General features: G+C 52.5%; 8 protein-coding genes and 1 pseudogene across 8 annotated transcripts; 5 read left to right on the top strand and 4 right to left on the bottom strand.

Moving 5' to 3' along the window:
- Positions 1-2,822: 2,822 nt before the first annotated feature.
- On the top strand, positions 2,823-7,393 carry SAPIO_CDS10206 (uncharacterized protein; the record flags this gene model as incomplete). Its single annotated transcript, XM_016783842.1, has 4 exons — positions 2,823-2,851; positions 2,937-6,288; positions 7,184-7,201; positions 7,265-7,393. 4 exons carry the CDS (start codon positions 2,823-2,825, stop codon positions 7,391-7,393), a joined length of 3,528 nt encoding a protein of 1,175 aa, XP_016638692.1.
- Positions 7,394-8,807: 1,414 nt separating this feature from the next.
- Positions 8,808-10,061, bottom strand: SAPIO_CDS10205 (annotated as a pseudogene; the record flags this gene model as incomplete).
- A 1,887-nt stretch (positions 10,062-11,948) lies between these two features.
- On the top strand, positions 11,949-13,046 carry SAPIO_CDS10204 (uncharacterized protein; the record flags this gene model as incomplete). Its single annotated transcript, XM_016783841.1, has 2 exons — positions 11,949-12,332; positions 12,444-13,046. The coding sequence occupies 2 exons, from the start codon at positions 11,949-11,951 to the stop codon at positions 13,044-13,046; spliced, it is 987 nt and encodes a 328-aa protein (XP_016638691.1).
- A 984-nt stretch (positions 13,047-14,030) lies between these two features.
- Positions 14,031-15,088, top strand: SAPIO_CDS10203 (uncharacterized protein; the record flags this gene model as incomplete). The annotated part of the gene is made up of 4 exons (XM_016783840.1): positions 14,031-14,165; positions 14,236-14,274; positions 14,345-14,425; positions 14,498-15,088. 4 exons carry the CDS (start codon positions 14,031-14,033, stop codon positions 15,086-15,088), a joined length of 846 nt encoding a protein of 281 aa, XP_016638690.1.
- A 352-nt stretch (positions 15,089-15,440) lies between these two features.
- On the bottom strand, positions 15,441-16,513 carry SAPIO_CDS10202 (uncharacterized protein; the record flags this gene model as incomplete). Its single annotated transcript, XM_016783839.1, has 3 exons — positions 15,441-15,962; positions 16,029-16,264; positions 16,357-16,513. 3 exons carry the CDS (start codon positions 16,511-16,513, stop codon positions 15,441-15,443), a joined length of 915 nt encoding a protein of 304 aa, XP_016638689.1.
- Positions 16,514-16,964: 451 nt separating this feature from the next.
- Positions 16,965-21,569, top strand: SAPIO_CDS10201 (Structural maintenance of chromosomes protein 4; the record flags this gene model as incomplete). The annotated part of the gene is made up of 3 exons (XM_016783838.1): positions 16,965-17,852; positions 17,916-21,242; positions 21,312-21,569. 3 exons carry the CDS (start codon positions 16,965-16,967, stop codon positions 21,567-21,569), a joined length of 4,473 nt encoding a protein of 1,490 aa, XP_016638688.1.
- A 466-nt stretch (positions 21,570-22,035) lies between these two features.
- SAPIO_CDS10200 (uncharacterized protein) lies at positions 22,036-22,854 on the bottom strand (the record flags this gene model as incomplete). The annotated part of the gene is made up of 4 exons (XM_016783837.1): positions 22,036-22,135; positions 22,370-22,475; positions 22,633-22,760; positions 22,832-22,854. The coding sequence occupies 4 exons, from the start codon at positions 22,852-22,854 to the stop codon at positions 22,036-22,038; spliced, it is 357 nt and encodes a 118-aa protein (XP_016638687.1).
- Positions 22,855-23,610: 756 nt separating this feature from the next.
- On the top strand, positions 23,611-24,137 carry SAPIO_CDS10199 (Ubiquitin-40S ribosomal protein S27a; the record flags this gene model as incomplete). The annotated part of the gene is made up of 2 exons (XM_016783835.1): positions 23,611-23,985; positions 24,051-24,137. The coding sequence occupies 2 exons, from the start codon at positions 23,611-23,613 to the stop codon at positions 24,135-24,137; spliced, it is 462 nt and encodes a 153-aa protein (XP_016638686.1).
- A 368-nt stretch (positions 24,138-24,505) lies between these two features.
- SAPIO_CDS10198 (Endochitinase 1) lies at positions 24,506-25,823 on the bottom strand (the record flags this gene model as incomplete). Its single annotated transcript, XM_016783834.1, has 3 exons — positions 24,506-25,553; positions 25,614-25,712; positions 25,789-25,823. 3 exons carry the CDS (start codon positions 25,821-25,823, stop codon positions 24,506-24,508), a joined length of 1,182 nt encoding a protein of 393 aa, XP_016638685.1.
- Positions 25,824-27,910: the final 2,087 nt, after the last annotated feature.

Genomic DNA, 27,910 nt, shown 5'->3' with positions numbered 1-27,910 from the left:
AGTATCGCCTCGGACGCTGGTGTGCAAATAAAACGAGGAAGCTAAGAGGAAGGGGACTGGACAGGTGGTCCACGACCGCTATGCGCGGGTCGAGACGATTGTCCAACTCTGGTGATAGAAGCCGGAGCCTTGGAGACCCTAGATGAGCTGAGAGGACATGAGGGGCTTGAAACCTATATGACTTGTGTCTTTCCATCCAGAGGGACGCCAATGTCCTTTGAGTTCTTGCTCCTTCTGACGGGGAATTCTAGGAGATTCATGAGAGTATTCGCCAGCTGGTCCGTCGGCCTCACGGCCCTCGAAATGTGTATGGCGTTGAGAACCTATACCGAGTGGGCCACTCACTGGGAGATATCGCAGGTACATGCAGTGCTTGTTCAACCTGTCAGGCATCCCATAAGGGTTGCTTTAGAGTGAGTTCTCATTCTTGTCTCCCTCTCTTCTCTCGGAAGACGCCTAACCCTTCGCAGGTTCTCTCGAGACCCGAGGAGTGATGCATGCTGTTGCACATCGCTTCTTTAGTGCCGCCTCGCTCGCCACCCTCTGACGAGACGAGGCATGCGAAGCTAAAACACCCCGAGTACCTCCGGCCAGAAAGGGGGGCACTAGAGGGGAAGCTAGGATTCGCCAAAGGCACGCAGCACTTCCATTATTTCGTCGATGCCCTCTGTCCATCTTCTCCATTGGCGGCCTTATATTAAGGTCCCGAAGGGTCGTAAATACAGATTGCGGCTAGGGCGGGCTACTGCCGTCTTCGTGACGAGAATGTTTTTCGGGATTTTCATCCAGTTGCTTGCGGAGTAAACTGGGTTGCCTGGTCACGAAGGTGAGAGTTGCTCTACTTCACCGATACGGGTCCGGATCGGCTGAATCCTGCATCGTATACGGTCGCTGCGGTGGGGGCCTGGCGACCTAGAGTTAGGAGCGCTGGGTCTCCTCCGTGACACCGGGACTGCTAGCCGCCAGTCTAGTTCTGGCGGTAGTTGTCTGGGTGCTCTGCCAGGGGCAGGAAGGGGCTGCGTTCCCTGTTTTTCTGTCCTTGGACTTGGGTGTCTTGTGTGTTTTGGTCTTTCGACTGGCGGAGTTTTTGAAGCGACGGACCTCGTCATATCGGAGCTAGCTTCAACGATACCGGGACCGTTCCCCGAAAACTTTTTTTCGGCCGGCTCGAAGAGTTGAGGCCCATGAACCCCGACCCGTCGGCGAGATCCGGGAATGGACTCCCGATTTATCATGCTCCCTCAGAGGGAGAGTTCAGAATCATCCAGCGAGATTTGAGAACTCTTATTGCCCATGCCGGAGTTCAGACGGGTTTCGGACTTCTTTTCCTACGGCCTCCCCGGCCTTGTGGGACCGACATCGTGGTTAGCATACAAGACCTGCAAATGCATGCAGCGAGGGTCTGGGAAAGGGTTTAGGCAGATGTGGTCCTGGCGAGTGCACGACACGGCAACACAGATGCAGCCATCTGTGAAGCCGACCATTCAGGAACGTAGGGCAGATAGCTCAGTGGTAGAGCGAAAGATTGCAGTACGACGCAAGACACTGCAGATATCTTTAGGTCGCGTGTTCGATCCACGCTCGGCCCTCTTTATTTTTTTTTCGCCCTTTTAGCAGACCATTTACGAGGACTGCAAGAAACCATCGATATTTTAATTTAATGATAAATTTTTTGTCTAAAAATGCGGTGGGCTCGTTCGAACTGTGATAACCGGATCATCATCTTCTCAGAAGTGTACCGTGTCCGATGTCTTATTGGTGAATGACTGTACCCGTAATCGTATTACTTGGTGTAACTTTTATATCGAGATCGCGAGACCTCAACTGTCGCCTCGACAGCCGCTTCGAGTCGAAGGATAGATCGAGTCTTTTTTGGAGCCCCTAAACTAGTGGGCCGCCTTCATCTCGTGGGTGAGCGGCCACCAGTGACAAAAGTCTCGGAAGCTGTCCCGTCGGCCCCTGCGGAGACCAGCTGCTCGATTTCGTCGGAAAGTAGACACAGGGCGACAATGACGCCAGTATCTCTTGCTCCATTTACGACCAGCTCATTAAGTCGAACGCCGAGTCCCAGGATACCAACATGTGTTGGTATCATCGCAGTCCTTGCTGCTACTCCGAGGGCCTAGAGAAGCTACGGAAATCTTCCCCTTTTCGAGAATTCAGAAGATTCGAGAATCTGGAAAGCTCAAAAATCGTGCGGTCCTCAGCGTCATGTATTCCTCAGCCTCGTCCTTATTGTTGATGGGGCTGATGATTGGGTGCAATGCAGCCTCAAAGGCTATGCAGGACGATTCTCTACCCCGCTTCCCCACCGTGTGTGTGTGTGTGTGTGTGTGTCAATCCTTCTTGTCTGGAATCAGATACCCGTCCTCCAAATACTGTAGATTCCGGAAACGCCAGGGCCTTGTGGAAGCCCCTACCTCAAGATGTCAGGGCTCGAGGTTCTCGGGCTAGTGGCTAATATATTTCAAGTAATCAGCTTCTCTGCTGAGGCCATCCGAGTTTGCAAAGCCTTCTATGATGGACGCGAGCCGCCAGGCGACGAACTGAAAGACCACGCGATGGCACTCCAAACCTTGGCCTCCCAGGTAGAGGTATACTGCCAGAAGAGGACTCCAAAGGGGGCAGACGAAAGGAAGCTCGAAGACCTGGCTAGGAAATGCGCCGTGGTGGCGCGGGCGTTACAAGAAGAAGTCCAATTCGTCACAGTCGCTGGCACGAAAGGCGCTCCAATGACTGCTCTTCGCGCGACCTTCCGGACACTCTGGCGAAAAAATCGCCTGAATAGACTGAGAGGATCCCTACAACGGTACCAGGATACGATGGAATCCCATCTCCTATTTCGTGTATGGTAAGTGGTATAGCAATAGGTGAAGGTATTTGCCACGCCGGTTCTAATAATACCTGCCTACTTACAAGTTACCACCTACCAATAGCACACAGAACGACGCCATTCAAGCCCAGCAGCAGACAGGATTTGAAAAACTTGACAAGTCTGTCCAACATTTCATCATACAATGCGGAAGAGGCCACAAAAATCTGTGCGACCTTGTGGAATCGAAGGCACAGTCAACAAAGGATCACATCGAAGAAGTGGCACGTCATATCGAACAGCACGTTACCAAAGAGGTATCGACAGTGGAGGAGTCACTCGCGAAACTGACAATCAAAAGTATTGATCAAGCTACCCAACACATCTCAGAGAATGTTAGAGCCGGTCCGGACAGTGATGGTCCGCGAGGAAGATTCCTTCACAGCCTAAAGTTCCCAAGCATGAACGAGCGGTACAACCACATTACCGATTCCCACCAGGATACCTTCCTCTGGATTTTCCGCGACACCGAATCGGATTTGCACTCATCGACTAAGGGAGGTACGCGGCAGCAACATAATACCATGGACAAGCCTTGGGATGACTTCCAGGAGTGGCTGAGGTCAGAGAGCAGTCTTTATTGGATCAGCGGGAAGCCGGGTTCCGGGAAGAGCACCCTAGTCAAGTTTCTTATTACGGCCGATCAGACGAAGACGTCACTGGCCATGTGGAGGGAAGGGCCAGTCATTCTTTCTCACTTCTTCTGGAAGCCAGGGATCACAATGCAGCGCAATATGAAAGGCCTTCTGTGCACACTACTTTACCAGGCCGTTTCCCGCGAGTCGGTAGTCTTAGAGAAGACCCTTGGCGCCCTGAGTTCGTCCACTGACAAGGATTCGGACACTGACTGGTCGGTTGCAGAGCTGAAATCACTTTTTCTGGCCACTCTATCCGACTACCCGTCGCCAGTCTGTATCTTCTTGGATGGGCTTGACGAAATATGCCTGGATGATGTGCCGGCGCTGCTGAAGCTGGTCAACGATTTGAAGAGCATCTCGCGAGTCAAGATTTGCGTAGCCAGCCGGGCAGAAAACCCTTTCCAGAATCACTTTAGAAACGTGCAGAAAATGCGACTCCAGGATCTCACGCGCGGAGATATGTGGAAATATGCCGATACAATCCTGAACCAGCGGGAAGAGATCGACGTTAGTGATGACATCCATGACGATCTTCTTCCATCCCAGCGACAATTCCCATCCAGGATAATAGATGACCTTGTCTGGAAGGCTGAGGGGGTATTTTTATGGTTGCAGCTCGTGACGAGAAGCGTTGCTCGCGGGTGGGCCAACGGCGACACTGAAGAGGAGATTGAGTCTCGTATTAGTGTTCTTCCTGGAGAGTTATCTGGGTTGTACTCTGATATGTGGAAGCGGCTAAACGAAGACAGCCTCGTATACCGCAGGACTGCAGCTGAATATTTCAATCTAGTCCTCGCTGCTGCAACATTTGACGGGGCGGGGCCGGTGGCAACGACATCTCACACACGATACCGAGGTGGCAAATTGGATCTATTCCAGTTCATGGCGATGATGACGGAGTCATTTGGCCCAGGTGTTCTGGGCGATATTCGAAACCCTGTCGACGAAAGCTACATCGATGGTATATGTCAGGAAGCCGCGGATTCGATACGGAAGCGGTGTGCTGGGCTTCTAGAAGTGCGTGCAACTATTCCACGGAGCGAATGTTCCAACATTGTACGGTACCACATATACTCCAAAGTATCCTTCATTCACCGGACTGCTTACGACTTCCTTATGGACTCTGAGGAGGGCCGAAAGATACTCTCGTTCGATCCATCGCCATCGGAAGCCCGTTATCTCCGGTTAGCCAACGGAGAACTCGTCAGTTCCAGATTTTTACCCCACAGTCTGAGAGGCTTCTTAACGACTTTGAGATACGCCTTGTTGCCGTCTCTCGAAGATCAAATTCGCGAGGCGTTACACAATGCTTGGGACCTATACGAGGCCGGCTACCTCTTTGATCATTTCGGTAGACTACCCTTCCTACTGGTGGTAGCGATCCAGGGGTTCGAAGATTTCGCCATATCAATGATACGACAAGACCCTTCCTCCAGCCATCTTGCGGACCAAGTGTTAAGGGCATTGTTTAAAGCTGCCATCGGTTGCCAGCCCTCGTCGAAAATCTATAGAGAAGCCATCCAGAATGGTAATATCGTACGCTCCCTTCTCTCACTCGGTGCTAATCCTGTCTCCCGTTTGGTGGGGTTCGAACTCGATTACCAGCCGGCTGGCGAGGTGCACCTTCGCACGACGACCTTCGCCTTGGCTTCCATTCTCATCGCTCAGGAACTGCATTTCGGTCTTCCCCCACTGGAGCCATATGTCTCTCTCCTCGATGGATTTCGAGGATATCTCCCCGATGTAAATGAGAGGGTGCCTGTCACACTCTGGGTGGGGGAGACCGGAGGCTGGCTCGATTTTGATACACTCCCGCTGGAACGCGAAATGAAATCTCTTCCGGAGGAGGAAAAAGACTTACGGCAAGATGAGAGGCTCTTCTTTGTGCTGGACATGAGTTTGGCTTATCTTTTGGAGCGTATCAATGCCATCTTACCGAGCAGGGGATTGACGGCAAATGTCACAGATCTAGAGAGCCAAAGGCCGGATGATGACCCCCCGTTCCGAATCCTCCCGCTTGTTGCGTTACAGGCTGTGCGTGGGCTTCGTGCCCGCGCCCATCCATTCCGCATGGTCTCCAAGAGTGCCAAGGATAAGTTGGACTTTCTCTCTTGCCTGGTAGGTCGCTGGCTCGGATCTAATCCCTGCCCCAAACCACATATGCACCAGGAACTATGGATCTTGGGCAAAGAGATTCGGCAGCACGTCGTGGAGAGCCCGGGCGCTTACGAAGAGATAATGGTACCAATCAAATTCATATTGGCAGAGGAGGGGTGCGGCTATGAAGGAGATAAAAGCGAGACGGGCTCCGCCGAGTGTCGATCCTCTTCAGATACTTCCGAACCTGCTAGCGAATCTACTAGCGAATCTACTAGTGTTCAGACTCAAGAGTCTCCTCGAGTTCAAATTGGCAATGCCATCGTAGGCGACGTCAACGATGACGACGGCGATACAAGCTCTGGCGATGGAATCCTTACGAGATTCAACTGCATCTGCAAATTACCATTGACACGGTCGGATATCGGCGCCACAGTCTATTGTTACTCCTGCAACCAATGGCAACACTTGCGATGCTACTACCCGCCGGGCTTTTCACCAGAGGGCTATGCACACTACTGTTTGGATTGTAATCTTTCTATATGGGAACAAGCTGACGTAGGTTTTGATCTATATCTCCTTGACTATGAGCGCCAAGTTAATCTGCTGATTCTAGGAACACTGGGCCAGGCAACTCTTCTCGTCGCCTCTATCACCGATAGCGCCGCTAGCGGACTCACCGTACGTTCGTTCCTATGCCCTTTCTGGTCTGGAAAAGCTGGCTGACTCTTTCTGAGTGGACATGGCTTCGTTCACTATGACCCAAGTCCGCTTGCAGATATCTCCCGCTCCGTGACACTCATCGAGAGGCAGGTAACAACGGCGTGGCATAGCTCAAACGTGGCTATTTTAATACCATCTAGCCCCTTTGTCACGCATTGAATAATTTCTGACTCAGTGATTCTAATAGGGTCGTCGCCAATGGCCAATTTGTCTTCAAGGTTATCCGAGATCCAGCGTCCTCATCTGAGTTTCTCGAGGTTTCCTCTAGTGCCTCGAGCCACAATTGCGTCCGGGTCCGGATCAATGCCATACTCCCCGCACGAGAAGAAAACAGCCTAGTATTGTATCTTGTAGCCCATCCAGACGTGGAACTTGCCAATCTCACTTTGCAGACTTACGAAGGTGTGTCAACGTTTCGATCTAAGATTCTAAGCCCAACAAGGGGACGTGTGTAGCAGCTATTAATATCGCGGTTCCAGAACTTGTGATTTTACATCACACAATTTTGGCCTTAAGGAGTAACCACGAGATCCGGATTTCAAAACACTTAAGTTTAGGAGAACAGCTACTTTTCGCTGGGTATGTCTTGCGGTAATATCCTAGTACTAAGATGGAAATGTTAATTGTAGCACCAAGGCAATATGTCCAAGGCGAGCATCAATATGGCTTGCTCGTATTCGAAGAGCGCGGTATAAAAGCTCTCCGATTACTAGCTGTACATTGGAATGGCCCAGAGGGACGGCCCGTGTGGACTGCATTTGGTGAGCCATGAGACGAGACCAGGCTCTCCAAGGCCGTTTAACATTGAGCTTCGCACTAACACTCGACCAACTAATCTGCAGTAACCAAACAGGCAGCCTCCCCGGGTTGGGTACGGCGGCAGTCGTCTGACAGGGTTTCCCTTGGTGATATGACTCTGCATATATTCGACCAGGTTTATAGCGAGTCGCACAAGCGTCGTGAGGGCAACGGCGGTCTTGAAGTGCAGTTCGTGCACGAAGAAGGTGGGCACCCCATCGCCGCCCCCAAAAACCCGTTCTGTACCGCGAAACTTCGTTGCTGAGGAGATGAACCGCTAGCTGCGAAAGAGTTTTGCGAGTTGTTTCCGTTTTCATTTCCAGAAGATCTTGCGGAGCAGTCGGGCTCAGCCTCTAAATCCTTGTCGAGCAGTACTTTTGATACTGGATAACAGCAGCCCCTCCAGGGCAATTGGTCATTGACATTTCGCATGATAATGTCTTTGTGGCGAGAAGATCTCTTGGTGCCGCGGCTCCAAATTGTCTCTTCAGGGACGAATATGCGTCAAATCTCCATTTCTCTTCTTTTCGGACCCCTCGCTGGGGCGGAACTGGGGTATTTTATATAGAGGAGAAGGATTATCGATTGTAATTTTTAAATGGGAATGAAAGGGCATGAGAGCTAATCTAGTTTCCAATAGAGAGCTGAGAAATTGTATGGATTGCTTTTCTGTGTAAGAAATCCCATCCGACTTCATCGGCCACTTCACATCGGCCCTTCAAGTCTTGTGTGAACCGCCGCAAACCAAGGCCGAGATACTGTGTTGGTGCGGAGGGCCACCGGCATTCGGCGGCGCCACTTTGCGGATCGGTACCGCCACGGAGGAAGCCCGAAGTGCTACATAGCTGAACCTCACTTACACATAAGAGGGGAAGAAGGCTCCCACATCTAAAGAGTAGAACTTAAGGAAGAAGGGGCAGCGCGGAAAACGGCGGAGGGAAACTACTGCAGCAGAGAGCAATTGGTCGTTTCCCTTTGGCCTACGCGTCGCCACGAGAGTCATTCTTTTACTATTCTTTTCTTAATACTACTTTCTTTCTATCTTTACTTTTCTCTTTTCTTCTCTAGCTGTGATGTCTAGAGATGCAGATTCCGACTGATCGTTGGCTTCCTGACGTCCTACCTGACCATTCCGACCATTCCGACGACCACTGGACCATTTCTTCTGCGCGGTGTGGCTCCCAGCTATTGTCACTTATTCCAGTGAGCGGGCGGCATAGACCTGTTTGTGTTGTGGGTTGTGCTACTCAGCTCTGACAAAATACGAGCATCTAGATCCGATGATAGAGGCCTAAGCAATACGGCCCAACTGTTGCTGCGTTACTTGAAATTTCTGAATTCTAATGGTTGGTGTGGCGAGAGAGCAGACATTTGCGACAGCGGCACAACATATAGCTTATATACATACGGTTGGCCACTCCAGGTCGTGTGGCCATGACATTCTCATCTCTTTTCGAAGATCAGAAGTTCGCTGACCATTTGCGAGTTGGGTCCCTTCGCGTCCCATTAGTCAAGCAAGATATCTACAGGACTGAATCTCAGAGACCAAGGAATAGGTCATGAGTACGACGTGACGTTTGAGATGAACGCAGACGCTTTTCGTGATAGCCCCTAGTTGGGTGGTGGTGAGGTATCAATTATCTGGGACCCAGAGCTTGCGGAACCCAGCTCAGAACAAACTATGACAAGCACTCTAACGCCAACTCAGGCCAGTACCCTGAAAGATCAGTCACCGTCTTCATCTCCATATTATACCCCTCCGTCTCCCCGGCCGCCTCGGCAGGAAACAGCCAGAACCCAATGGCGGGCCTTACAGATTTAGCAAGCTCTTCAGGCCCCTCAATGGGAGGATCCTTCTTCTCGAACCGCCGAAAGATGCCCCGCCAGATCTCCTGCGTCTTAAGCCACCCTTCTTCCTCGTCCTTCAGCATGCGGTGCGCCGTCGCGACGTCCCAGAGCAGACCGCGGTGCGGTGGTTCGCGATAGGCGTAGAGGACACGCTCCCTCGCCGGTCGGGCGGGGCGTGCCTGCCACATGTCTAGGAGCTCTCGCCACTGTATTCGCAGACGCCGTGGGTCAGAAGCAGCAGTTAGGACGTATTGTAGTTCGGGTCCGATGGGTCGCGGGTCTCGCTTCGCTAGTTCGAAGCGAGGCGTCTGTCCCATTACGGGCAAGGAGTGGTTGAACTTGAACCCGAACCTGTCATCATGGCCATTATATGGGCGGATCGTGCGACCCCAGATGGAATGGGCTACCCAGACAACCTCGCGGACCTGCGATAGGAAGTCGGTAAAGGAGGCTTTCACGCAGGGGTGGGTGATTTCGTGGCCGTCATGTCGCAGGCTCGTCAGGGTGTTAGCCCCCAGAGCGACGTTCACGAGCCCGACATTTCGTGGATCGTGGGCGCGAAGGTCGTGGATAAAGGCTACGACGTCCTTCGCCTGCCCCTCGAGGTTAAAGAAATCGAACTCGGGGTTGCAGTAGAGCATCGCCTCGACCTTTCGCCCATATTTCGGATACCACTCGAAAGAACATGGCAGATGAACGCGGTAGAAGGAAAGGGCCGCGCATCGCGACTCCCGGCTTACGCGGAGCAGTTTGCTGTGTATTTGGATGCCGTGGACTATAATGCTGTAATTTCGGCCGCTAACCAGCCTTCCGAGGGCATTTTTGGTTCGGTAGGGACGAGGCTGACGAGGTGGATGAGGTGGACGAGGTGGACGATGGGCTCGCCGCGATCGTGATCGGGTCCGTTGGTCATGCGGTGGAGGGGCAATTTCGACTTCAAGAAGGCGATGCCGTTCGAGGGAGGCGTGCCAGATGGCTATTCGGAGCTCCACTGGGAGCTGGGGGAAGCTTGGGAATGAGACGTCCTCTGGGTGGTAGTAGAACGGATTGATGACTCGCAGGTGCGGTGGAGGAGGGGGAGGCATGATGACGGGAAGATAGGGAGAAACAACAATGTATTTGCCGTTGAAGCGTGTCGCAGAGAGGAGCAGGTGGGTTCGAATTCGTTGATGCCTGATGGCTGTGAAGAGCCCCTAAAGAGGCTGCCCGGCCCCCAAGGTCCCGGCACCCCCCGCATAAGACGGTGTCGGCCATGGGCCTTTCGTTGGATGGTACCAGGAGTTGAGGCTACGTTTATTGGGTGTCGTGTAATCCAATGGTGACCTGGTCAAGCGTCGTGAGAATGCCCGTCGAGCTGAGAGCGTCTACTTCTCGAGAAGAACAACTCCAAGCTCAGCTGAATAGAAAGCCTGCAGGTTCCCGCTGTGGTTCTAATGCCCCTCGAATTCTCTCTCACTCTTCCCATCCCATCAAACTGACAAATATAGAATTGATCAATTCGTCTAAACATACCACGGCATTGACGAACAGACATTAATTAATTGCCTGGTCCTGGTCATGGACATGTCAACGATAGACGGGATCGCCCAGACGGTTTCCTGTTTCCATTACCATCATCAGACTGTGTGGGCAGATGCATATGCAAATATGCCTCTCGCCTCTCTATTTTCATTTGACATAGTAGGAGGGTAGTAGGAGGCATGTGAGGAACACTATATGCTATAACCAATAACTGTCGTATTATATATTTGGGGGGGGGGGGGGGGGGGGCCTGAGATGCAGCCATTGCTGCTTTGATCGAGCCACCGTTTGATATTAACCGCATCCGCTGAACCAGTCAACGTGGCGCGGCTCCAAATTGCCTCTTCAGGGACGAATAGGCAACAAATCTCCCTTTCTCTTCTTTTCGGACCCTTCATCATAGTGGAATATAGGGTAGTTTATGTTGACGAGAAGGATTCCCGATGGCATTTTTGAATGGGAATGAGAGGGCATGAGAGCCGATCTAGCCTAGTCATGGGAGTTATCTTCATTTGTAAAGGAGAGACTGAGAACTTGTATGGATTTTCTTTCAGTGTAAATCGAAACCCTATTAGATTTCATCAGCGACTTTACATCGACCTTTCGTGGCTTGTGTAGATCACTCCAAGACCGAGCTACGAGCATCTAGATCCGATGATAGAACTCTGAGCAATATGCTGCCTCCTTGAACAGTTCAACTGGTAGCGTTACTTGAAAACTCCAGAATTCTAACGGTTGGGGTGGCGAGAGAGCGGACATTTGTGGCTGCGGCGCAATATATATAGCCTATATGCGGTTGACCGCTCCAGGACGTGTGGCCTCACAAGTTCCGCTTTTCCTCTTTCTTCTCAGGGGCATCCAGAGAACGTCTTCTACTTCCCGCCATCTTTGGAGCTACGGCCGCATCAAATGTCACAGGTGGGTGTGAAGCGAGCGGTGGATCAAAAGTGCGGACGAGGAAACCTCGATTATATTCTCCGATTTCTTGTTCCTAAATCAGGATTCTCCCAATCTAAACGGCTTGTTCCTTCGTGAACTGGTCTTCCCAAGTTTGGCAACGCGGCGGGTCGGTCAATCTCTCTCCGGGTCATTCAGCATCGCGGGATAGATGGAATTGATTCGATTGATGTATAAAGTGCAAAGCTCTCTCGCCGCCTCCCGCGTACCCGCCTCCTCGCCCAGCCTTTCTCACGATGCTGGACTCGATCCTTGAATGGAAGCAATGAGAGAAAGAATCACACTTATCGCAATTAATATATTGAATTGCTCGGCCTCTGAATAATAGGTTTTCATCTTTATCTTTCCTTTTTTTTTTTTTTTTTCTTCCTTTCCTCTTGCTCTCATCATTTGATACCCACTCCCGAGCCCAACATCGGAGCAAACCTCGCCCTCCCCATCCATCAACCGCACTCACACAGCTCAGACTTCGAAGAAACAAGAAACCAAAAAAAATGGGCATCCTAACCAAAGCCCTCCTCACATCAACCCTCACCGCAATGGCAACAGCCGCCATCGCTTCCCCCGCAGCCCCCGCCGCCCCCTTCATCCAAGACGTTGTCTTCTCCGGCACCAGCTGCTTTAACGACTCCCTCAACCACGTCGACCTCGAGGGAAACCGCATCAAGGTCTCCTTCGCCGAGTTCAACGCCATGGTCGGCGGGCCCGACGATCCCCTCAACCGCTTCGTCAACTGCGCTACCCATCTGACATTTGTCGGCGGCGTGCCCGGGTTCGCGCTTTCGGCGAAGAAGGTTTCGGGCGAGGGGACGTTTTATGCGACGCCTAAAGTTGCGTTGTCTTTATTTGCTACCATGTTTTGGGAGACGGATCCTGCTGTAAGTTGACAATAGAGTCTGTGGAAAAATCGAAGAAAAAGGGGGAATGAGAACGGAGAGAAGAAATAAATTAAAAAACAGAGGAAAGTATCTAATTTCGCAAAATCATAGGTCACCAAGCAAATCGACTACCCCATCCAGAACGAAACCGCCATTCTCCAACGCGTCACCTTCGAGGAAGACTTCAAAGAGACTCCATTCGTCAGCCGCTGCGTCCGAGACGACGGCGCCCTCGGACCCCTCACGATACGGATGAGGGCGCGTCTTTCCGCCTCTGAAGAGAACGCCGTCGGTCTCTTCCTCGGATCCGAAGAGTGGCCTGTTAGGGAAGAGGTTGAGTTCGAGTGGGTTCCGTGCAATGGGGATGTTCCAGACGTGGACTTTAAGCCTGCGCCTGTTGAGGAGACTCCAGTCGAAGAGGAGCCTGTTGAGCCTACTGCGCCGGTTGATCCGCCAGTTAAGGAGGAGCCTACTGAAGGGATTGAGATTGGGGAGCCTACTGAGGGAGACGTTGAGATTGAAGAGCCTGCCGAGGGAGAGGTTGTGGTTGAGGAGCCGCCCGCCGAAGGCGAAGTGGAGCCTGAGGAGCCTGAGGAGCCTACTGAAGGAGAGGTTGAAGTGGAGGAACCTGCCGGGGGTGAGGTAGAGATTGAAGAGCCCAAGGAAGGTGAGGTGAAGCCAGAGGTTCCTGCGGACGAGCCGTGGAGTCCCTAGAAACCTAGGACCGCACATCGCTGCTCAGAGGAAGCTGGGAAAGGTTAGCAAAAGGAAAATTCAAGTTATGACTGGATCTGGCTTTCCTTTTTACATTTCGGATTGAACTTTCGTTTGTACAAATTTAACCTCTTGTCGTCTTGTCATTTAATGTTAGGAGCCATGTGGCTCGAAAAGGTTCATGTTGAATTAGGTTTATGTGCTGGATGGCGGCGATTCTCGAGGGGAAGTGTTACGGCTTAATATTCGGTGGATAGAAACGTGAAGGATTCGATTAATATCACTCTTTGAGGCCCATGACTTGGTATTGCGATATGGATGAAGTGCGAATAGATGTGGGCGTTCTCCGTTCACACAGGAAGGTTCTCGTTCTGTCTGGCCAACACCCAGCCCCCTGGATATTGATACGAACATTGAAGGACTCAAACTCGGGGCTAGTTGATACGAACGACTAATCGATACGAACGAACGACTAGATGGATCGGGCGGGCACAGATCGGGATAGAGATGGCAGTTGACAGAGTTCTGAGCGAAGACAGGATACAAGGATCAAATGGTGGAAGACAGGGCCATCGACGTGACCAAGCATCTTCTATGTACAGTTCTTTATGTTCAATTGAGTTCAGGTCTTGGTCTATTCAAGTCGTCCAGGTGATTCCCCAAAAGTCAGGGAAGGAGCTGTTCCACGCCTCGTGTCCTCGCTGCTTCTGTGGGATATCAAGATGAAGCTGAATCACCACGGCGCGACTGGAGCTTCGAGCTTCGAGAGGTTCCTTCCTTCGAGACGCTCCTTCTGTCGTGCTCCTTGCTCCAGTAGAAAATTCTGCACCTATTTAAACATCCTCATTCTTGTTTTTGCCTCCCTCTTCTTTTCCTATCCTCCTCTCTACATCCTGTCATCCCTCACCTTCTTGGTACCCTCATCCTCATCTGTTCCAATATTCTATCCAGAAAGCATCCATTATTCCTTTCGACGATATCAAGATGTATTCCCCCATCACTTACGCCTTCATCGGCGCTCCTCTCATCGTTTCGGCTGCCGATATCCCCGCGGATGCTCCCGCGGATGTCACGGCTCCCGCCATTCTTGGGTCGCCTGTTCCCATGGCTCCCATCCCCGTAAGTGACACCCTCCCATCTCGAGAACACGCTCGTAGGGAACTGTTCTTACTGACTACTCCTGCCGTAGCTTGAGGCCATTCCTTTCCCCGTTGGAGGTCCCTTCCTGGTAAGAAACTTTCTCATCCCACGTCTCGATACATTTACCAGTTCGAGAGCAAATTGTTGACCTCACGTAGCCGGGTGTCCAGGACGACAATGGCGATAAGCAGGACGCCTCAGCCTCGGGCCTTCCTTTTCATATTGGCCCCCCTTGGTTGGTAAGTAATTTTTTTTTATCCACGCCTCGACACATCTGCCGGTCCGAAAAGCAAATTGTTGACCTCGCGTAGCCTGGCGTCCAGGACGGAGATGGAGATGACCAGGATGGGGTCTACAGCATCTGGCCCACCAACCTTGACGAGTGGAATCTCCCGGTCACCACTACCTCTGACGCTCCTGCTGAGGGCACTCCCCTTTACGGAACTCCCTCCGTGGTCACCGTCACTGTTACCTCCACCTCTACCATAGATCCTAACCCATCTTCTTCGGAAGCTGTCATTCCCATCATCCCGGTCGATCCTCTTCCGGGAAGCAGTGCCGCCGAGGCCGCTCCCACTGCTCCCGAGAGCTACCCTGATGACGGAGCGTCGGTCGTCCCCGCCGTCCCGGCCGTCCCCAGCGTTTCGAATGCTCCCGTTCACCATTCGTCTCATGCCCCCGCTGTCTCGGCCGCCCCGTCTTCGGGAAGCAACCGCAGCGGCACCGGCACTAGCACCGCGTCCCGTACTCGTCCTTCTAAGCAATCCGACGGTAAGGATCAGGATGGCGAGGGTGTTGGAAAGTCTGATGAGGGTGATGAATCTGCCTCTGCTCGCATTGGATCCCCTACTGGCCTCTTCGTGGCCTTTGCTGTCGTTGTCGCAGGTATGATGGCTGCTTGATTTGACGCATGGATGATTGATTTTTCTTCTTTCGTGGATGGATGGATGAATTCGTGGTATTGAGGAAATTTCTTTTCTTCTTCAAAAAGGATCATTAGGAAAAGGGTAGATATAGGTTGTCATCCCCTTTGTTTTTAAGCAGGCCTCAATCTTAAATTGAAGGCAAGTTCTCGTTCATAATTGGCTTTGAAGTGCTCTGTAGGCCAGGTTAAAAAGATAACTGTGATGTAGTCCCTCAGTGAAGATCTCAGACGAATTGAAATGGGTATCCCCAACTCCCTTACTCCATAATAAAACTAACGCTCATTCAAGTCCATGGACGGACGAGTATCAATCATACCTTTGACCACATTTAAACCCTATTACCCAAACCCTGCTTCATTGACTCAATGATGGTCCCCCACTGACTGCCTAGCCCCCTCTGAGCTACAGCCTCATCCAACTTCCCGGTTACTATCCTCCTCATAACCAGCGTATCCTTAGCCTTCTTATGCTTAGCAAACTCCGTCGTAAGACACTCCTCAAACCATCTCTCCTCATCAGCATCCAGCGGCAAACTAATCAGCTCGACGCCCCGCTCACCCGCCTCCTCGCCCGCACCGGACTCCAATACCGACCCAACGAGGCGCTGGAAGAGAAGCTGGCGCGTGTGCTCGGGATACGTCCTCGAGTAGTGCAGCGCCTGGGAGATGCTCGCGTCCGCCAGGGCGGAGAAGAGGAGCTCGAGGGCCTGCGGCGTCTTGAGAACGGGTTGCACCGTGTGGAAGTAGGCGAGGGCGAGGGTGTCGTCTTCGGCGTGGCGGATGAAGGTTGTGATGATGTCATCGGCGAAGTCGGGCATGAGGGAGGGGTGGGCGATGTATTCTAGGGCGCTCTGAGAGGGAGTGTTAGGCGTGAGCTTTTTTTTCTGTTTTCAGGAGAGTTCCTGGCGGGACTGTACCTTGAACTCGTGCCTGTCGAGGAGCCACAGGCCCCGCATGAAAATTTGGTACTTCTTGGGCACACCGCTAAGAGTGGCAAAGTCTTCGGTAAAGGCGGTTCGCTTGTTGGCGTATTCGAAATCGAGGAGGACGTAGTAGAAGATGGAGAGACGGTGGTGCATCGTCATGTTGGCCTCGCAGACCTGCTGGTGGAGTGTTCGGAGGGCATGTTCAGTCTTGGCGGGGTATATCTTAGCTGGAGAAGTTGCAAATCAAAAGTATTAGTATTTTTTTCCCGCATAATTTGGCTCCGTTGATAGCTGTTTTGGGTCGTGAGGAAGCTCTCACCTTTCCCTACACCCAGAGCTTTCAGCACACGATCGATGAAGAGGGCGCCGTCGAACTTGCGGCGGATGGCTTCGGTCTCTTGGAAGAATTCGCGGCTGGGAAACGGCTTCACGTTGTAGAATACATGCTCGAATTTTCGGTAATCAAAGGTCGCCATGGCTGCGTCTTGTAGCTCTCAATGCTTCGTGATATGAGAGTCGGCGGTTTGGAAGAGGTTGAGAGTGGAAGCTCTTTGCAATCATGGCTTGACAGCTGTTGCCGTCCCGTCCTTGATTCTAACTTGCGTGGCTTACCTTGCCCCGCGTGAAGTGGCGGCGGATTGTGGATCGCGACAACACAAGTCAACAAAAGTGTGGCTGATTTGTTTACAACCCCCAATCGGGAAAGAACATAATACAAACAATACATTCATGGACAACCACAAGTCAATTTGTATCTTCCATCCCACTCGACTCCAGATATCAAGCTTCAAAGTCGTTTTCGGAGACGTTCACCCACGTAGTTGGTGCGCTGTTTTAATATTTTGTTTCTTTCCTTTGACCGATCTTTTCAATTGCTCAGTTCTAGCAAGGCCAAGCGGTCTGTAGAACACCACACACACAATAATCATGTCCACTGCCGCATCGTCGCGTCCCTCGCGGCGCGCCGCGACAAGACGAACCGTCGTCGACTCCTCAGACGACGAAGAAATGAACACCACGATGACCAAGCACGCGGCCGACGACGAAGAAGAGTTTGCGCCCCAGACCAGCAGCCCCCGGAGGCAAACGCGCTCACGGAGATCCATCGCGTCCGCCGCTTCCACCTCCACCGCCGCACCCCGCGCTCGCGGACGGCCGAAGAAGAGCATTGCTCCAGTGGAACCTTCCGAGGTGCTGGAGCCGGACACTACGATTATGTCAACGGCTACTGTCGAAGAGCCAGTGAAGAAGGCGGCGGCGACCAGGAAGCGGAAGAGCGTCAAGCAGGAGGCGGTTCCAGAGGAGACAACCCTACCAATTCCAACACCAGAACCTTCCCTGTCTCCTGAGCCGTCGGTCTTGCAGGGCGCGCCTTTGGCCGATATTACTGTTACCGCAGTCAACGAGCGGCGTCCCGCGACGGCCGACGACAACACGATAAAGCCTATTAAGCCCATGGACACAGTGCTCATGCGCCCCATGGATATTGTCCTCAAGTCGCGTACCATGGCGATACCCCAAGCCGAGGATACGGGACCGAAGCCCCGAATTGTCATCACCTACCTTATCCTCACAAACTTCAAGAGTTATGCGGGCCGCCAGGAGGTCGGACCGTTCCACGCGTCGTTCTCGTCTGTTGTCGGTCCCAATGGTTCTGGAAAGTCCAACGTCATTGACTCGCTGCTTTTCGTCTTTGGTTTCCGAGCTAGCAAGATGAGGCAGGGCAAGATCTCGGCTCTTATCCACAACTCGGCAGAGTATCCCGATTTGGATCATTGCGAGGTCGCTGTCCACTTCCAAGAGGTCCTTGATCAGGTATGTTGGAGCTGAAGCCTTCACCTCCCACCTATCTCAGCCTCCATTACTAACACTAAACAGCCCGGTGGCGGCCATACCGTTATTCCCAACTCCGATCTCGTCATCTCGCGAAAGGCCTTCAAGAACAACTCGAGTAAATACTACATCAACAACAAGACCTCCGACTACACAACGGTGACGACTCTGCTCCGAGATCGCGGTGTTGATCTCGACCACAAGCGATTCCTCATTCTGCAGGGTGAGGTCGAGTCGATTGCCCAGATGAAAGCCAAGGCCGGCAACGAGCACGAGGACGGTCTGCTCGAGTACCTGGAGGACATCATCGGCACATCCAAGTACAAGACTCCCATCGAAGAGGCCGCCGCTGAGGTCGAGACGCTCAATGAGCGGTGCATCGAGAAGAGCGGCCGTGTCCAGCTCGTCGAAAAGGAGAAGAACAGCCTCGAAGACAAGAAGAACAAGGCCATCGCGTACGTGCGCGATGAGAACGAGCTCGCCATGAAGAACGCGGCCCTCTACCAAATCTACATGGGTGAGGTCGAGGACAACATCGCCGTGACCGAAGAGGCCATCGCGCAGATCCAATCGCTGCTCGACGCCGAGCTGGAGAAGCACCACGGCAGCGAAGAGGTCATCAAGCAGCTCGAGAAGGCCTACGCGAAGGGCAGCAAGGAGTTCTCGGCGCAGGAGAAGGAGACGCAGGCCCTCGTTAAGGAGATGGCCAAGTTTGACCAGGAGCGCGTCAAGTTCGACGAGAAGCGAAAGTTCCTCGACGACAAGCGCAAGAAGCTCGAAAAGGCTATCGCCAACGCTGAGAAATCCGCCGCCGAGGCCGAGCAGACGATTGAGGAGTGTGGCGAGGAGATTGAGTCTCGTGCGGCCGAGATCGCGTCCCTGGAGGAGCAGGTCAAGGCCGAAGAGGAGGAGCTTGCGCGCATCAGGGACAGCCTCAAGGGCAAGACGCAGGCATTCTCGGACAAGATCGCCGCTAAGCAAAAGTCTCTTGAGCCCTGGAACGAGAAAATCAACCAGAAGCAGTCCGCCATTGCCGTCGCTGAGAGTGAGCTCAACATTCTCCGCGAGAAGGCCAATGCCGGAGCTGTTGCGCTCGCCGAGGTCCAGGCCAGGGTCGCTTCCATCGAGGAGAACAAGGCTGCCAAGCTTCAAGAGCTGGAGGAGTGCAAGGTCGAGAAGGCCAAATTAGAGGAGGAGGCGAAGCATGTTGAGTCCGAAATCAAGGATCTCGCTTCACAGGAGCCTAGGATCCGGACTAAGGTCTCCAACGTGCGGCAGAGGGCTGAGGAGGCTCGCTCGAGCTTGGCCAAGAGCCAGACTCAGGGAAATGTCCTCACTGCGCTCATGCGGATGAAGGAGTCTGGTCGTATCGATGGGTTCCACGGCAGACTGGGTAACCTGGGCACCATTGATTCTAAATATGATGTTGCCATTTCCACTGCTTGCAGTGCCCTTGACAACTTTGTCACCGATACCGTCGAGGCTGGCCAGCAGTGTATCGAGTACCTGCGAAAGACCAACCTTGGTCGTGCCAACTTTATCTGCTTGGACAAGCTTCGAGCCCGGGACATGTCTCCCATCCAGACCCCAGAGAATGCCCCTCGCCTCTTCGATCTCATCAGGGCCAAGGAAGACAGGTTCCGGCCCGCCTTCTACCATGCCCTTCAGGACACCCTTGTTGCGGATGACCTAGCCCAGGCTAACAGGATCGCCTACGGTGCAAAGAGGTGGAGGGTAGTCACACTCGCTGGTGAGCTCATTGACAAGTCGGGTACCATGACCGGCGGTGGAACCACTGTCAAGAAGGGCCTCATGTCTTCCAAGCTCGTGCAGGAGACCACCAAGGAGCAGGTTGCCAAGTACGAGGCCGACCGAGAGGCCATCGAGGCCAAGTTCCAGGAGTTCCAAGATTACCAGAAGGAGCTGGAAACGAGGCTCCGCTCCCTCCGCGACGAGATCCCCAAGCTCGACACTCGGATGCAAAAGATCGGCCTCGAGGTCGACAGCGCAGCCAAGAACCTTGCCGATGCGCATCGTCGTATCAAGGAACTCAGCAAGGAGCATCAACCCTCTCAGGCCGACGACAAGCGTGTTGCCGACCTAGAGACGGGGATCGCCAAGCTCAACAAGGAGGTTGACAAGCTCCACGCGGAGACGTCGAGCGTAGAGGCGGAGATCAAGCTGCTTCAGGACAAAATCATGGAAGTCGGTGGCGAGAAGCTCCGCGCACAACGCGTCAAGGTCGACTCCCTCAAAGAAGAGATTTCCTCGCACAACGAGGAGACATCCAACGCCGAGGTGCGCAAGGCCAAGGCGGAGAAGTCCAAGATCAAGCTCGAGAAGGACCACGCTAAGGCGAGCAAGGAACTTGGGGCTGCGGAGCGGGATCTCGAGAAACTCGAGAGCGAAATCGAGAATCAGGGGCAGATCGCCGACGAGCTCAAGGCGAGGGCTGAGGCGGCGGAGGAGCAGCTTGCTGTCACGAAGAAGGAGCTTGCGGGATTGAAGGCTGATCTTGATGAGAAGACGAGCGAGCTTAATGCTACAAGGGCTGTTGAGATCGAGATGAAGAATACTCTCGAGGAGAACCAGAAGGTGTTGGTGGAGAACAAGAGGCGGAGGGAGTATTGGACCGACAAGCTCTCTAAGCTTAAGCTCCAGGACATTGAGGACCTTACCGGCGAGTCATCACCTGCCCCAGCTCCCGTAAAACAAGAAAAGGTGCAAGAGGGTGAAGACTCGGAGGAGACCTCAGAAACTTCTCAGACTGAAGAGGACGAGGGCTCCGAGGAGGCCGACTCCTCATCCGTGGAAGAGCCTACCAAGCCCGCAAGGAAATCCCACACCCTCGAGATCCCACGGTACACTCGGGACGAGCTCTCAGGCATGTCCAAAGACAAACTCAAAGGCGAAATCGCCGCCCTTGAAGAAAAGACTCAAAACGCCGTCGACCTCTCCGTCCTCGCCGAATACCGCCGGCGCGTCGAAGAGCACGCCAACCGCGCCTCGGCCCTCGCTGAGGAGGTCGCCAGCCGGGACGCCGCCAAGAAGCGGTGCGACGAGCTGCGTCGCCTCCGCCTCGAGGGCTTCATGGAAGGGTTCAGCATCATCTCGCTGCGGCTTAAAGAAATGTACCAGATGATCACGATGGGCGGGAATGCTGAGCTGGAGCTCGTGGACTCGCTAGATCCGTTCAGCGAGGGCATCTTGTTTAGCGTTATGCCGCCGAAGAAGAGCTGGAAGAATATTAGCAATTTGTCGGGTGGTGAGAAGACGTTGAGTAGTTTGGCTTTGGTGTTTGCTTTGCATCATTATAAGCCTACGCCGCTTTATGTCATGGATGAGATTGACGCCGCTTTGGATTTCCGAAATGTGAGTTTTCCCCTTCCCCCCATCTATCTTTGTCTCTCTCACAGAAAACGACTAACATGGCTACTACAGGTGTCCATCGTCGCCAACTACATCAAGGAGCGCACCAAGAACGCCCAATTCATCGTCATCTCGCTCCGCAACAACATGTTCGAGCTCGCCTCGCGCCTCGTGGGCGTATACAAGGTCAACCACATGACCAAGAGCGTGACGATCGAGAACAAGGACTACGTCCACGGGCGGGCGGCCGCACCTCAGCCTGCGCCTCTACCGCATCCTAATAGGGATTACACTACGATGTTGGTGGGGCCTAGGCCTGGGGGGATATAAGGGGGGTTGTTAACCTCGTTTCTTTCGTATGGGTTGATGGGATGGGTGTAGATCGGTCGGGTTTACTATATACGTGGTCATGGGACATGGGGTCTTCGTTCAGGGTGAAGTTGGGGAATGGTTTGGGTTACATGGCAACTTTTTATATCGTTCTGTTCACGTCTTTTTGCTTTACGAGATTGATAATGATACATGTCTTCGAAACTGAATCTTGGTTCCGCATATGAGGAGCGGGACGATAGGAGTCTCTTATCGAGGATGGCACATCACAACGTCACATGGGAAAGAGAGACAACCAAGATTATGGGAGGTTCAAGTTAAATGCCTTTTCCGTTTCCCTGTTTTTCCCAGGTAACCGTCATTTATTTTGAGTTCATAAACTAAAAACCCCGTCCCATTTTTTAAAAAATGTGATTTTGAACAACGAAACGCCTCATCATTAAAGAAATGTTGTTAAGCTGTTTCTTTAGGACTTGCCCTGGGTGGGGACAATCTTCTTGCCGTCCTTGTTGTATCGGACCCTCGGGGGAGGGGCGCGGTTCTTGCGGCCTTCCGTGGATCGGACACTAGAGAATCCAAGTTAGCGCTTCAACGTACCTCTTTTTGTTATGTCCAACCTAGCTTTGGGGAAAGACCGAAGGACATTTGGGGGGGAGAAACGATTCCCTCGTGGGGAAAGGTTTTTGAGGGGGTTGTTCTTCTGTTCATTGAACAAGTACAACCAAGGATCGTCTGAAGCGCATGCAACGCGTTGAAATCTTTTTGCAGCGTGCAGTCGTCACCCCTCTGGACAAACGTACCGTACAATCTTGCCGTGGATAGCGCAAGAGACACAGTACTGCAGCTTCAGGTACATCTTGGGTACTGGGTAGTCGGAGCCGAAGACAGAGGCCTCCAAGATATCACCTAGGAGAGAGAGAATGTTAGTAATGCAAGGCTGGCTGATGGGCCTTTCCCAGTGCTCAAATTGTGCCCATCCCACAAGGCAGTAGCCGCGAGGTGGTCATAATTGAAGGGACTCCAGATTCGGCCGCTCGGTAGGTGTCCAGCGAGAAAAACGTACGGGTAGCAGCAGACTCGACCATGTTTCGGATGGTGAACCGCTTGATGGCCTTATCCTTAGGAGTGCATCGCGAGCAGTTAGAGCAGCGGATGGGCTTGACGTGGCCGCGGCCCTTCTTGTTGCGACCGCTGTTGAGAAGACTGTCAGCAGCTTGCTCGATCGATTGGAGCTGAGGACTTGAGGAATGGAGATATCGTACTTATTCTTTCTCTTCTTAGGCATGTTGACGATGTCTTTTGGCTTTCTGTTAGCTACACAGAAAAGAAAAGAAAAGGAAAGGAAGAAGAGGAACTTCCAAGGCGGACGTACCGAAGTTGCTGTTGTGGTTAGTAGAGGGACGTGGGAGAAATTCTCGAGGTCAAGAATTGGCTGGGTCAATTCAAGCAGCAGGAATAGTAAATTGGCTTGCTGACAACAGTGCATCTGCATGGCGGGGCTCACAAACCTGCCCCCATGATTTTTTGGAAACCCTACATCACGTGACGTGTTGACGAAATTCTCAGATCCTGATCCACACACTTTGACCCAAGCGCACCCAGCAAGCTTTGACCAGCAAGAGGGGGAGGGCTGGACGCCGGTCGCTTACTCACCCAGATCACAGAACCAATATCAAATTCGCAGACCCTCCACACACCACTTTATAATATTCTTCTCTTCCCTCCACCAAACCACAGCATCTGAAGATTTGCTTAGGAAGGCAATTTCCAATTGTCGAGGTATGTCTTGAGATGTTGTTCAGTTTGCCCACGGGGTTCAAGGACTCTACTGCCCTGCTTCTTTCTGCCACGATGCGCTCGTCGTTCTCTTCATTCCTTTCACTCATTCATTTGATTTGAAACCCCGAATTCGTTCGCATCGCATCGTGGCCAGCAGAAAAGGCTGGGACAGCAGGCCCCCCCATCCCCGTCCACCCCGTGGGCACAAATAGAGAATCCAATCTAACGCAAGAGCCTCTGCTCTCTTTCCCAACAGGCAAACATGCAAATCTTCGTCAAGACCCTAACGGGCAAGACCATCACCCTCGAGGTCGAGTCCTCGGACACGATCGACAATGTCAAGTCCAAGATCCAGGACAAGGAGGGCATCCCCCCCGACCAACAGCGCCTGATCTTCGCCGGCAAGCAGCTCGAGGACGGCCGCACCCTCTCTGACTACAACATCCAGAAGGAGTCGACCCTCCACCTCGTCCTCCGTCTTCGTGGCGGTGCCAAGAAGAGGAAGAAGAAGGTCTACACTACCCCCAAGAAGATCAAGCACAAGCGCAAGAAGGTCAAGCTCGCTGTGCTCAAGTACTACAAGGTCGACTCCGATGGCAAGATTGAGCGCTTGAGGCGCGAGTGCCCCAACGAGACGGTAAGTTATCTCTCTGCCTCTCTACTCTATTGGCGAACGGGCAACTAATTCTATTCTTCCCACAGTGCGGTGCTGGTGTCTTCATGGCTGCCATGGATGACCGCCAATACTGTGGCCGCTGCCACCTCACCTACGTCTTCGACAAGAACTAAAATGGGGTTTGACGACCAAATAAAAAAAGTACATGAAAAGTTTGCGGGAATGACGACGGAATGCAATTTTTTGGGCGAACTTGAGGATTTGATACCGGCGTTGTAGCATTAGACTCAATTACTGCTTGAACAAAACTTTCACGTCTTTCCTGTGATTCATTTTCTTCATGTCGTCACTTGTTCTAAACTGTAGCCTTGCATACCCAACTGTCGCCCTATTATGACCATGTCACTGCTTGGAACGCCCAGGTCAATCGTGATGTAGTCATTACTTTGTTGATGCTACTGTATTATGAATACTCATCATCGCCATTACAGTTCCGCCAATTAATCCATCTTTTCAGACAAGTCTAATCACCACCTCTCTCTCACTGGCCAGGAAATCCATTCCTCAAGTTGTCGTACTTGGAGTGGGGATAAGTGATGCAGTTCTCACCCGTCAACAAACCGCCTCCACTACCAAACGCATCCGCCACGTTCCCAATGATACTCTGATCGCCCGACTTGTCGGCGCTGCTCTCCCACCACATCGCACCTCCAAGACCCCGCTCCTTGATATACTCCGCTTTCGTCCTAGCCATGGGCACTGTGTCGTAACTAACGAAAGTGCGGGTGTTAGGATCGAAGCAGTAGCTCGCGCCAACGGAAGGATCATCGACTTCCTCGGCACTATCGAGGGGCAACTTCTTGAAGTCGTGAGCACCCTGCTCCCAGGTGCCCGGGCCGACACCCTGATAGGGCCGGCCGACACCGTCGGTGTTTGCAAAGGATCGGCCGTACAGCGGCATTCCAATGACCAACTTGTTAGGGGGGATGCCCGCGTTGACATAGTAATCGACGGCGGCCTGTGTGGAGAATGGGGTGGACTCGGGCTTCTCCGCGCAGTGGTAGAGGTTGGCTTGGTGGGCCGTAACGGGGTTCCAGGCGCCAGCGTAATCGTAAGCCATCATGTTCCAGAAGTCCAGATACTGGTCCATGCCCTTGAGGTCCATCCTTTGGTAATGCTCAGTTCCGCATGGACTCGCCACGGTCAACTCGAAATGATAGGGTGTGGGTAGGCTGTTTCCGTAGGCATCCAAGGCCTGGCGGCATACCCGGAGGAGCTCAACATAGTCTGCGGCCTCAGCTTCATTTGCAGGGTACTCCCAGTCAATGTCAAGGCCGTCAAGGCCTAGGTTCTTGAGAAGGTCAATAGCCGTCTCGGCGAACTTCTGGCGGCCTCCGGGGGTGCTCGCAGGTCCTTTGAAGTTGGGGGAGTAGGTCCAGCCTCCGATGGAAAGTAGAACCTTAAGGTTGCGGTGGCGCTTCTTCAAGAGATTGAGCTGCTTGAAACATCCGTAAAGGTTGGTACCGACATCGTTCCACGAGTCGCCGTCCCAGTGAATGTCGGTATCAGCCCAAGCATCGGTTAGATGGCTGGAGAGCAGAAAGTTAGTATAGTTCGAACCCGTTGGCCATCTTCGTGGCCACACTTACACTTCACCATCAGGCTTGATGTTGGCAAATGCGTAGAGTACATGGGTGAGGTTCTCGGCGGGGAGGTCCTGGGGTCGGTGCGAGCGGGCATAAATGGCCCTTCATCATTTCCGTTAGCCTCTAGAGATGGGATTGTGGTTGGAATTGGGAGGAAATATCCAGGATGGAAGCTTACCAGTTGACGAAGTAGGCGACAGTACGGTATCCCATGGTGATGGGGATGATGTTAGATTGATTGGTGATCTGTTGATAAATCTGGAAGGGTAGCGAAGCGAGAAGCGAATGAAGGTTAAAGCCAGCAAAGAAGATGTCGGAGTTCGTGAGATAGGATGATGCCGGAAAGCTGCCGTTGCTCGTTGCTCTTAAGTACTCGGAGCTTGATGATCGGTTTGTCGAGGACAGCTCACCAATGAGACAGATGAAGAGGAGAAGAAGTCATAAGATGAAGCTCACAAGCCACGATGACATACTTGAAACACAAGAAGTGGACCTATAAATGGGAAAGAGGCACACACGGGGATGACAACAATTGGAAGGTGTCGCCGATCCAGAAGAAGTAATAAGAAGCTGCCCTCGACCTTGGCTGAGAAGGAGAGGGGTGGTGGGGGTAACTCAGGGAAGCTGCCACCAGGGTTCATCAGTAGCTCAGCGCGGGGCTGGCAGGTGCAACTGAGTTTGGGTGGTTCCAAGTAATACACTCTAGCTACTCTCCTAAGGCACAGACACGTAACCGCACTTGACTGAGGCCTCGCATAATAATTTGCTACATCGGGCATAGCTGGCCTAGTAGGGCTCATCACCCCTTTCCGATTCGGTGCGTGGATGGGCATCCCGATGCAGGTCTTAGTGACGATATCGATGATCTGGAGCTCGGCCTCAGCCGATGACTTCCGGGTGCCAAGCTCAGCAGGCCGGTGCGATTGGGTATGGGCAGGCGGTTTGCGATGAGGGGCATGCTGATGACGACGTGCTTCGCAAGCTGAACAAGGGTTATGGAGATTGGGATCGTTTGGTTGATTCAAGAACTACGGAGTTCGGATGGCTTGCCAAGAAGCTGTTTCTGGGTGAGAGAGATGTTGACCGCAGGGTTTGAACAGACTTGGACTCGGATTGCAGCCACTGAACGCCTGGCTGAGCGGACTATCGAAAAGCCTCACACATTAGAACAGCCTTCAGCCTCAATATCTGTCAACGGTTTCATTGATCAATTGATAGATTGAGTGTGCATGCCAATAATCAAATGATTGCATAGATCTATTTTTGTGGCTCTCGCCTAAGGACGAGGATAGACACAGCAGGAACAATAAGCCTTCTAAGTCTCACTCAACGACAGCAATTGTACGCAGAAATCGCCTTGTACTGAGGCTTCACAATGCGGACGCAGTATCCATCTTCTGTTGGACAACCACATTAATTCTCAACCAAGCGCCTCTCTCCGCTACCTCGCCATCCAAGGCTCCATTATACCCCCACCACGCTCTCAACCCCGTTGTCGTCGAATGAGAATTCGAGGAGATGCATGATGACGGATTCTCTACTTGTATGGGTTGCCTCCTAGTTTAGACCAGCTAAAGCTAACGGATCTCGATGACCTCTCCGCCGAGCCGATGATATCAACGTCTACTTTCCCGCACGGCAATGGAAACAATGTGGCAGACGGGCATCTCCTGCACGCCAGGATTGAGCGCAACGATGAACATCTATGCTCTTCATGTCGCTCATGTCCAGTCCATGGTGCTCTCCGTGATTATTCAGGATGTTGGGGGGCGATGTAAAGTAAGCAGCCGTTTGTGGTTCGTGCAATTGTTGTATTGCATCGATCCTCTACTTCGGCGATTGAAAGCCACGATTACCAAGATCAAGCAGGTCTCGAGGTTTGCCTCTTCCGACTTTCACGTCCTAAAATCACGATTGTCAAAAGACAAAACTCAATTGACGCAAGAGTGCTGGACTCCTATTCTTAGAAGCCGGGCATTAGAAGCCGGGAAGGGATGCTAGAACGATTTGAGCGACAGGCTTGTCTTCTCACCTTGATCCAACCGAGTCCTTAACAGAGCATCTTCACATAAGGCTACGATTCTAGAGGCATATTTTACCTGAAGCAAATATTCCTCTCTCGAATGTCGATTGCCAGATCTTTGTTTTCCTGCCTTTGTACGTCATGTTTGGCGTTTGAGTGGACGAAGTCTGTCTCTGGGGACCAACTTCGACGATGTTAGACCTACCGGCTGGCAACACCTGTGAGAAACACCAACGCACGTGTTGATAAGATAACGGATTTTTTATGCTCCACACTT

This window comes from Scedosporium apiospermum (genome assembly GCF_000732125.1).
Source record: "Scedosporium apiospermum strain IHEM 14462 chromosome Unknown SEQ_SAPIO_0165, whole genome shotgun sequence".
Lineage (NCBI taxonomy): Eukaryota > Fungi > Ascomycota > Sordariomycetes > Microascales > Microascaceae > Scedosporium > Scedosporium apiospermum.
This window is presented reverse-complemented; position numbering and strand designations above follow the sequence as displayed.